The 10870-nt window shown below is 43.2% G+C and overlaps 1 protein-coding gene across 1 annotated transcript in view; it reads left to right on the forward strand.

The window, feature by feature from the left end:
• Window positions 1-5413: 5413 nt before the first annotated feature.
• khdrbs3 (KH domain containing, RNA binding, signal transduction associated 3) overlaps window positions 5414-10870 on the forward strand; it is a 102244-nt gene continuing 96787 nt past the window's right edge. The window contains exon 1 of the mRNA XM_030789443.1: window positions 5414-5504. Within this exon, the coding sequence (XP_030645303.1) occupies window positions 5414-5504 (91 nt within the window). The remainder of the gene's footprint in view (window positions 5505-10870) is intronic.

Consider the following 10870-nt stretch of genomic DNA (forward strand, 5'->3'; position numbering starts at 1 on the left):
AGAAAGAAAAGGTTGGGGCCTGTACACTGCTGCTGAAGACAAAGGCGGTGGAGCTTTTTCTGACATGAGCGGGTATTCAGAGAAAATCGGTCATTGTTTGATTACCAGAGGGACCACTGTGAGGCCTGTGTCTTGCTACTCAGAAAGTTCTAGAAATCTGAGCAGCGTGCTTAATAGTGTGTTCTGTTTCCTTTTTTTTTTCCTTTTTAATTGGCTATCAATTTTGGACTCTTAAAACATGTTGTTCTTATGTAACACCACATAGACCAATTTCCTAATTTCAGCCTGAGAGGTCCAGCGCTGACTGGTCATTCTTTGCACTGATGTGGCTCTGATGTGGACAATGTGAGCTCTCAGTGTGTCAGGCTGTTTGAGGCAGTTTGAAGTGAACTCACACTGGGTACTGGAAGACTGGAGCAGAGTGAAAACAGTTACGCTGTAGTTCTACGCCTCTTATCTGCAGTTGCAAAAGAACAAGAACACAAAAGGTCAGAGTTTCCTCAGAACCTTGACAATGCAAAGAGACCCCTAACAATGCAGAGGAACATCTCTCACTCAGGTAGAGTACTTTTTTTTATAGATACCATTGGTCTCTCTCTCTCTCTCTCTCTCTCTGTCTGTCTCTCTTGCTGTCTTGACTTGAGTGGTGAACACATAATTAATTACCAGGGTTTCTTTTCTAACACTCTAGCATAACTACATTCTATGAGAAGAAGCTGACCAATCCTGTGTGTGTGTGTTTGCGAGTGTTATTGTTAGCTGATCTGACCATTGGGAGGCAGTGTTGTCACTCATGAACTGATAAAACCTCTCAGGGCAGGAGAAGCGAAAACATTCCGTTAGAGACATGCCAAGGAGATTTCCTCATGCGCTTCTGCCAAATCGCCAAACTGTCGCGTTTTGGCCCTGGGAACGCAGCACTTCATGTGATTTCTTGGCGTAAGCGTGAGCGCTCCCAACCCCCAAGGTGACAACATTATTCGTTCTTTTTTGTTAGCATTGGAAGGGAAAAGCTGATGCAATTACAATCCTTTTCCTCATCAACTATTTTGTTGCGTCCAAGTGATATTTAGTCTCATTCATACTGAAACAGTGTGAAAGTCTGGTCGAAAAAGGATCTTTACACACCCGTGCTGTCACATCTTGGGTTCCGTGACCGAGTGGATCAAGCGTAAACAAACAAAGTAAATGGAATGCTAGGTGAGGTCACCTTCCTACTTTAAGCTACATACCTATTTGTCACAGATGAAGGAACAATTAATAAATAAAACAATAATTTATGGGCTGGGTACAGAAAACTGTTAAAAAAACAAAAAAAACAAAACAAAAGAAACAAAACTGGTTCATATTGCTAAGGCGTGCGACTGAACATCCTCATTTCCTGTGTGCTCTCTCTCTGTCTCTGTCTCCCTCTCTCTCTCTCTCTCTCTCTCTCTCTCTCCCCTCCTCTCTCTCTCTCTCTCTCTCTCTCCGTCTCTGTCTCTCTATTTCTTTGCCCCCCCCCCCTCTCTCTCTCTCATGGCTTTGAGAGAGAAAACAAATGTGTCTTCATGTCTGAGCAGTTATTGTTAAGCTCGGGGAGTCACTGCTCCCCTGGGTGCAGGCCGTCTTCAGAGGGAGCAGTAATTAAGGCTATATTTATGAGCCTGATATTACACGTCAAAGTCCCCAGGAGGCCCTGAGTGCAGGTGATGGGGCTCTCTGATGAGGTAAATGACACTTTGTCAATGAAACGGCCCCATCTCTCTTCCTTCAACTGACACCCATAAAGATACCTCCACAGCGAACCCCACTCCCACCCCTCGCAACAGCTCCATCACTGAGTAAAGAAAAAAGGAATTGGTCCAGTCACACTGCGTAGCTATGGTCAAAGAGCGAATCGGTACAGATATGTTTCTTCTTTCTCTTTATATATATATATATATATATATATATATATATATATACATTTTATTTTAACGATGGTTCTCTTGGGACATGTCGGTTACTGTTGCAGACGAGTGTGACTGAAGCTGGGTGGTCGACTGAGATGCGTTCCTCTGCTCTAGCTCAGAGAAAACAAGACTAAAACAACTGCTTTGTGCTTCAGGATGACAGAAATGATAAACTGAGGATTCTGCTCAGAGATGACAGCGAAGGGTGTTCGCCTGGCGGAGGCACGGCTGAGACGTTCAGACGCTTCCGTGCGCTCGGAGACCGGCTGAATCTTTGTTTGAGTCGGTGTCGGACAGAGAGCAGATGGCGAACATATCCATAAATAAGTCATGCATCTGAAGAGGAGATTATGGCATTTGAGCTCCTTTTTAATGGTCCACCAAAGAGCTTAATACCTAAGCTGCTTTTATAACTGTATCTCTCCTACAGCTCTGCTCTCTCCTACAGCAAAAAAAAAACAACATTTTGTAAACAGGTGTCAAAGATTTGCATGACAAGGTTTCGTGACGGTTTCAGGAATGCAGAGAGTGACATTCACGCAGATATCTGCTCACTTACATATGGTTTTCCCTGTGCGCCTAAGTCTGAGTTTTGGCCTTGATGCTGCTATTTGAGTAACTGTTTCTACTTTTTTTTTTTCTTTTTTTTGCTTCAAAATTATTCCATTGGCAGTGCTTAGCTTCAGTGAGCTATGATTGATCACTGTGTGTTAATACAGTCATAAATGAAAATAAACAAATAAGCGATAATGTTTGTCTATAGCACGATCCTTCGTGCTGTTCCATTTTGCCTCACCATGCTGTTAACTCTGGCTGTTACAAACGTTATATTTCTGTGTGCACAACCCACAGACAGACATAAATAACCATTTTATTGATCACAGAAAGCAGCTGTTTCAGAAGAGAATTGGAGCCAATAAAACATCCCACTGACCCCCACCTCCCAAAAACTGGCTCACCTCAAAACTACTTAAGGACAAACACTAGGGTGGGGGAAAAAAACAAACAAACAAACAAAAAACGCTGACATGTACAGATAAAGGCTTTTAGGTTACTGATGGTGCCTCACAACCACATGAGATGCTGCAGATTCTCTCTCTCTCTCTTCTCTCTCTCTCTCTCTCTCTCTCTCTCTCACCCCTAACCCTTACTGTTATATAAATACAGTTTACTAGCCAACTTCACCCACCTAGGGCTACACCTCTGCATCTACCCTCAGATGTCGATGTTTAAGACTCGGCAACAGTTTAACCACAAAAATAATGAGCTATCCTTAGTCCGTGGCCGTTCTTTACGGTTACATTCTAGTCTTCACTGTGGAAAAGCGTTCACAAGCCCCATGACACGCACGCGCACACACACACACACACACACACACACACAAGCGTTGTTTTAAAATGATCTTTCCATATTCAGCGTGTGGAGTGAAGCTATGTGAGAAGGATGAAATGCTTGGTCAGTGTACATAACTTTGTCGATAATATTGAACTGTCCAATCAAAGAGTGACAGAGACACTGCCCCGAATATTGTTGTGGTCTAATGAGGGTTGATATCTCATCAATTATAGTCACCTTATAATTACAGACAAAGCTAAATGTAAGATAGTCCATGGAATTGGATGGGAGGTGCACAAACCCAGCTGGGAATTCACATTCAGGTGGTGTTTGATGACTGCTGGTTGCAGTGTAAACATGACAGAACAATTGGTTAAGACAGGTCACATAGGAATGTAGTAATAAACTATAACAATGGCAGAAGTCGGTTTGCGAATGGTTGACATTTTCTAACTATTCTCCAAAATCCCCAAATAAATAGTCCTCAGTCAATGCATTTACAAAGGAAATTACCTCATAGTTTCATAGGTGACAAAAGTGTGGCTTTTTCCCACCCGTAAGGGCCTTAATGCTCTTAATGCTTTAAAGGAATGTCTTGACCTTATATAAAGTGATTGGATTTCCTCTAAATCGCTGAGGACGTGGTTTGAATAAGAGGAACTTAAGTACCCTTTAGTTGAAAATAAAAATCAATTTTCAGGAGTGAGTGAGAAGATGACTCTATTCTAAGGCAGAAATGACCATAACAGTCAATTAGAGTGATTTTCTATTGTGTTCACAATACGGTCAAATACAGGAGAAAGACTGCATGAGTGCACTGACATTTTTTGCTGTCTCTCATGTTTGTTATCTGTGGACAAATCTCCAGCTTCATGATAGCAAAGCAAAACATCTTTCCCCCTGAGGATGTTCATCTGATGACATATCTTTTCATTAAATAAATAAAGAAGGAAAAAAAGAAAAATAAAATAATAATTAAAAAAAACCCTCGGTTTGAACGGGTGGATTGGGGCTCGTCGCTGTTAAGCGACATGCACATGACAAGAACGAATGTCCCTTTCAGGCAAACGTCAGATTTGAACCGTCCATGAATGATGATAGCTAACCGTATTTTGACATGAAAGCTCGGTGACTGGGTGGTACATACAAGATCCCGCGGACAAAGGGGAACTTTGACCCTTTTATATGCACTCCCTCAGGTCGGTTACAGCAGTATGCGTTTCTCCTATCGCCCCAGGCATCCAGCCCAACGGGACGGTTGTCCGCACGGAACTCTAGTCATCCGATTCAACTTTTCTGCTCCCTCTGGCACAAAAAAAAGAACCACTGCATTTATTTCTCTGACAGTCCTCCGAAAGTTATGACTTGATGTTAAGAACAGAGAAGCTTGTGTATATTCAGCATCGGCTCCATCAACACAGCTGGAATCTCAGCAAATAAATTACGGGACAGCCTAGATCCAAAAATAAGAATTAATGTGATTCTATTCTGATCATGAAATGGTGATAGACAAACCTCCTATCCGCACAGTTTTCATTTGTTATTTACACACTCCCGGGCATGATTCGAAAAAAAAAAATATCGCTGCATACTTTGCTAATTGCGACGAGGCCACTTGTTCGTTGCCGTTTCATTCTACGGGCTGTGGAGCGTTTTTATTTTACAGTTTCAGGACCAGGGACAGCTCCACTTGCTCTCAAATCAGCTCCGCCCCTACTGATGATTGACACTAAAATCACCAGCATCTATCTGAGCGGCTCCGACGACAACCAATCGCTTGAAGATCTGGGATGTGTCGTCGTTGCCAGTGGATACAACAGGGGGAGCTTCAAAGCGATTGTTTACAAAGGAGACAGAGGTTTGGGCAAGAAGGGACGCAAGTGACGGACAGACCGGCGATTTTCACTCAGATGGGCTGAGGAAATCCAACCTAGGAAGCGCACGGACGTTTTTTCCGTTTCTGATTGTTACAAAATAAAATAAACTGCATATTATGTTGTAACACTGGTTTCGAGCAATACCGTTGTTTTCTTTTTTTCCGTTTTTGAAACTGGTGTTTGCTTTGTCGGGGTTACTGAGGGACGAAACGGGATATCTGTCTAGAAATTCACCGATACTAAAACGCTCCGGACGTGTCGGAAGACATGGATAGCGAAAAGTATTTACCAGAGCTGCTGGCGGAGAAAGACTCTCTCGACCCGTCGTTTCAACACTCCCTGCGGCTACTCGATCAAGGTAAATTCACTGTCTCTGGTGCCTTTTTGTTTAGTGCTTTTTTCACCTTATTTGCGTCACATTGGTCTTGCAGCTGCTAACGGAGTACTGCTGACTGACTTAACCTGATATTAGTATGAGTATATTTGGAACTGGAGTTTTGCCCCCTTCGCTTAACCTGAAGTGTTGTTACTCAAAGCTACTCATACCGAGTGCAGTTTTTGGAGCTAGTATTCTCCACCGACCCCTCACTGTCAAAATCGTCGAGTGTGAGACGTTAGATATGTCGGTACTCAACTCGACCTATTGTGGCATAATGTACCTTTTGCTGAGTTGAAAACGAAGCTTTATTAGTCCTCTTGCAGCTCGCATGTGTACTCTGATGGGTACATTTTGTCTTGTATGCGCTAGTTCAATTGTATATGCAGTTATGCTTATTAATAGGCCAACACACTCGACGTATGGGACGTGTATTTCGGAAACGGTAATTCCTCACAGAAGTACCAGACATTCATTTGAAACTCTAGTTTTGGCGAGGAGTTAGTACTGGTCAATTTTAAATTAGGATGTCGTCAAGGCAATCAGCGAGTTCACTCTTTAAAGTGCTCGCTTTGTTTTTGATCTCTTTGAGAGAACATGGTTAATACAGGCGCAATTCTATGAGTGGAGACAGCGCTCTAGTCCACTGTGATTTGAGGATGCCTTAATTAATCCATCTCTAAGAGTATGTTGCACGTTGCAATGTCTTGCTTTGAAGCTGTCTGAATTTGTCGGTTGCTGTTAAACGAATTCTTCTGTTCCTCTCTCTCGTCTGGAGCGCACCATAGAGATTTCTCCTTCGAGTCCCGCACGCCGGTGATCGGCGCGGCGAGAGGAGGAGATAGTCTGTCCGGATTTGTTGTTGATCAAAGAAGGCTTGCGTTTGAAATCCACGCGAGACATTGCATACATATTCAAATACCCGCGCTTGTAAATAACAATATTTTAATATAATATAACAATACCCCCCCCCCCCAAAGTCTGGTATTTTGCCGTAGAACGCGGTGTGGGGTACGCGGGTCAAATTTAAAAGGTAAGAACAAATACTAGTTTGAGTAATAGTTTAACCAACAATACTGAATTTGATAATCGTAACACTATTTCCAAATTTCGGCAACACCATTATCCATCCAACACTATTTGCACTCAGTTAAGCAGTTCAGAGGTCATTCTGCCTGCTTTCCGTGCAAGCAACGTCCCAAATCTATGAAAAGGACATTTTTAAGAAGTTACCCAACTTTGTGTTGTACCTGGCGCAGCAGAGTTTGCTCTGAAGTCTCACGTGGTACGTGGGTGTACTTTTCTAGATTATAGTCTGAGGCCTGAGAAGTAATGCCTGGTGTGAAAATTAGTTTGAGGGTAGACAAAGCTCTCTCAGTGAGACTGCTCGAAAGAGAGGGTGTAGAGGTTGCGGCTGTTTTATGGATTTTTGGTTCATTTTTTACTGTAAAAATGGCTGTAGTTTTTCTTTCTTTTTTTTTTCTTTCTTTTTTTTAACTGAACAACCCAGACACATGTAGATGATGGTGAATGCACTGAAAATGGCTTTAAAACTACAGTAATGGTAAATTAGCATTTCACCATTACTTTTTAGTTGTACAGTTAATGAACATGTGGGTGCTACCTACAGTGTATTAATGTATACGTCCAGCCATAGATGAAAATTTCACTTCTGTATCAACACGTTTATATGGCGGAGCTTGAATCCGTTTTCTTAGAAATCATTCGGTATCAGTCACTTTGGAAGTTTGGAGTCGTAGTCATAAGAGGTGAACTCTGAGCTACCACAGGAAGGTTCACCGACAGACAGCGACGATAGTCATGTCCTAGCGATGAAACCGAGAACCACGATGACCACTGACGTATTGCCGACACGGAAAGGAACGCTCGTCCCAGAGTAAGCAATCGACACAACACCAGGGCTGGATTAACAGAAGCAGCTAGTTTAGCAGCGAATTCACCCCTTGCTCTGATATCACAGTGTGTGTGTGTGAATGGAGATAACTGTCATGTTAAGACTGCTAAGGACTTAGAACATGTTTTCACACGAACTCTGCATCTGACGAGAAATCTAGCGCTGCAGAATGTGCCAGAATCCGTCGTATTTCACAGCAGAAACCGTGAATGGATATGATACGTGCCACATGAACGAATATGAGCGAGTATCTCATCCAACAAATACATAAATAAGAAGATGAGTAGAAAATGACTCTGGCCCACAACTGGACAACTTTTGCTGCCCATGATTAAGGGGAGGGAGAGAGAGAATACCACAGTGGTGAAGACTTTGAGCTGAAGAAAGAGGTCTCTTTGCCGGTGTAGAGGACACACGTGAACTACTGAGAGCTGTGAACTGGAGGAAAGGAGGGAGGTACTCTACACGCGCGCTATGACAGAGCGGTAGCGTCGGACTCCTCACTGAAGAAAGAGGTGAAGCAATAAGAGAGATAAGACTTCTATACGCTCAGCATTTTTTTTCTTTCCTCTTATCAGCTTGGCGCTCTCTTTAGAAACACGATGGCCCTCTAAATGAGGGACGGAGAGAGAGAGGGACGGAGCGAGGGAGCAGTTAAAAGGTACGACTGAGGAAAAGTGGATGGAGTTCCTGTTAACAGGCATTTGCATTGTAAGACAGTGCCATCACTGGGTGAACATACACATTTTCCTAATTTTTACTCTATCGTGAATAGGCCTGTTGACAATATTACAGTATGGTGAAACAAAGACGTTGATCTTACAGGAGCTGTCGCCACATAAACTACGTTGTTATTCAGGATACTTACCGCTAGACATCGGTGAGTTTTTAAGTATTACAGGGAAAAATGTTGGATTGAAATTAAATGTGTCTTTTTGGCTCACAGTTGAGAGCAGCGAAGAGTTCTGAAAAGTGGTTGAGTTTTTTTGAGAACTTTCGCAGAACGACGTGCGTGTAGTCCTCCCAATGCAGAGAACTGGTCTTACACAGACAGATACACTGACTCATTAAGCAAAGACACAATCGGCCTCTGTCATTACCAAACATCTGAATGCCTAATTGGCTCATTTCTGCACAACATCTTTTGCTGCTGGATCGACAGAGGTTTGTAAGAACATTGAAAAAAAAAAAAAAAAAGTTTAAAAACAGGAATTAAAATTCTCTTATCTCCTCCACACAACAGATGGCTTGTGATGTAATTTAACGCTGCACTTCACTTGGTGACTTAGTGATGAATTCTGAACTTAATTATACAATTGGCAACGGATGAGAAAATCCCCACCCCCACCCCAACATATGTATGGATACAAGAACTAAAATGTCTTGTTCAATGACACATCGAATTGAAGGCAGCATTCATTTAGCACAGAGACAAGTTTTCCTCACTCTGTGCTCTTGTAAGGTGTGTGTGTGTGTGTGTGTATGTTTGTGAAAGTTTGACTTTGTGCATTTGTGTACTTGCGTTCCTGTGTGTATGTGGGTATGCATGTGTGTTTGTGCGTGTGTGCATCTGTGTGGAGAGAGAGAGAGAGAGAGAGAGAGCGAGAGAGAGAGAGAGCGAGAGAGAGAGAGGGAGAAAGAGAGAGAGAGTTGTGAAAGTCCTTGGAGGTGTGTGAATACCTGTGACAGTAAAGCAGAGACACATACGGAGAAGTGATAACAGGACATATGTGTCTGTCATCAACAGACGTTATTCATATTCAAAAGCTCTCAGTGTGTGTGTGTGTGTGTGTGCGTGCGTGTGTGCGCGCGCGTGTGTATGTGCGTGCGTGCGTGTGTGCGTGCGTGCGTGCATGCGTGTGTGCACGCGGGTGCGCGCGCGTGTGTGTGTGCATGCATGTACACCCCTGCGAGCGTGCACATGAAGCATTTTGTCTCTCGGTGCTTCTACTCCTCTGATAATTGCTTTTCCTCCGGCAGGTTTTCACACAGTATCTGCATCACCTTAAAACCTTGGCCCTACACAAGTCGAGGGAAACAAGAAAAAAAAAATCAATTATTTTATCTGCACCTCACCACAGGAGCAAACCAGCTCAGTCTATTCAGTCCAGTTCTCACCCCATACAATGTTTTATGCTATGTAGATGTGTTACGCTATACAAAACAAAAACAGCCCCAAAGCCCGCCAGATAATGTAAAACAATCTTTTTTTTTTTGGTTTTTTTTTTTTGGAAATATCTGATGGATGGTGCATGACTCTATGTGTGTGTGTGTGTGTGTGTGTGTGTGTGTGTGTGTGTGTGTGTGTTGTAACATAGCTCAAATGCGAGTGGAGAACAGACGGGGTCTTGCATAGGGGATAGAAGTGTTAAAGAAAGAACAGAGTTAGAAGGAGATGACAGTCAGTGACACTCTAATAGGCTGTGTATGTGTGTGTGTGTGTGTGTGTGTGTGAGTGTTTTTTTAGAGGGACTATTTCTGAGGGAGAAAGTGTTCTTAAATCATCACAGATTCCTTGCATGGATTCCAGTAAAGGCTGAATATTCCTTTGGCTCCTCTGAGAGGGTTTCGTTTCCCTCTGTGTGACATCATCACACTCACTCTCTTCTCCAAGGCTGGGCTCTGTCTTTCTGTCAGGGGAGCCCTCTCTCTGTCTCTGTCTCTGTCTCTGTCTTTGTCTCTCTGTCTTTGTCTCTCTCTCTCTCTCTCTCTCTCTCTCTCTCTCTCTCCCTCTCTCTTCTTTGCAAGCATATGAATGAGTAAAACAAATAAAGTGACAATCTTGTTTTGGTCTGAGTCCTGACCTTTCTGCAGCCTAAGCTGAGTAGCCCCGCCTCTCCCGTGGCTCTGCCCCGCCTCTCCCGTGGCTCTGTTAGTACAGGTGAGAAACCAAATCTCTGCGGCCCTGAACCTGTGAGTTCCACACAGGCTGGCGGTGAGATGGGTATGTTCAGGTGATGCTCGGCCATGTCGTGTCAGTGGTTCTCAGAGGTGTTGGCAGGTCTGAGTTTCACACATCTGCCTGCACTTCCCACTGGGCAGGTGAGATGTAGGCCAGGGAGGGGAGGAAGAGGGAGTAAAGGGAATACAATGTAGAATAATGTCGTTGCCGTGACATCAGAGAAGAATCTACGGAATCCGTCAGAGTTCCAACAGAACACTCAGCTAACCATTGAAATGCAACCAGCATTTGACCATTGAAATGCAATGCTTTGACTCCCTGCGCACAGGAAAAATTCACTTGTGGTTAATACTCAGTGTGTCCCTTATGGGTTCTTGAAATACTTTTGTCTGTTTATTCATTCATTCGTTTGTTTATTTGTTTATCTGTTTATATTCGGTCAACAAAGAAAATGCATATCTGAGGACAGCAGTCTCTTGCAGGGTTATTCTAACACTGTTCATTAATGGGATTTAATATAGAAATGATTTT

This window comes from Chanos chanos, chromosome 12, assembly GCF_902362185.1.
Source record: "Chanos chanos chromosome 12, fChaCha1.1, whole genome shotgun sequence".
NCBI classification, from domain to species: Eukaryota; Metazoa; Chordata; class Actinopteri; order Gonorynchiformes; family Chanidae; genus Chanos; species Chanos chanos.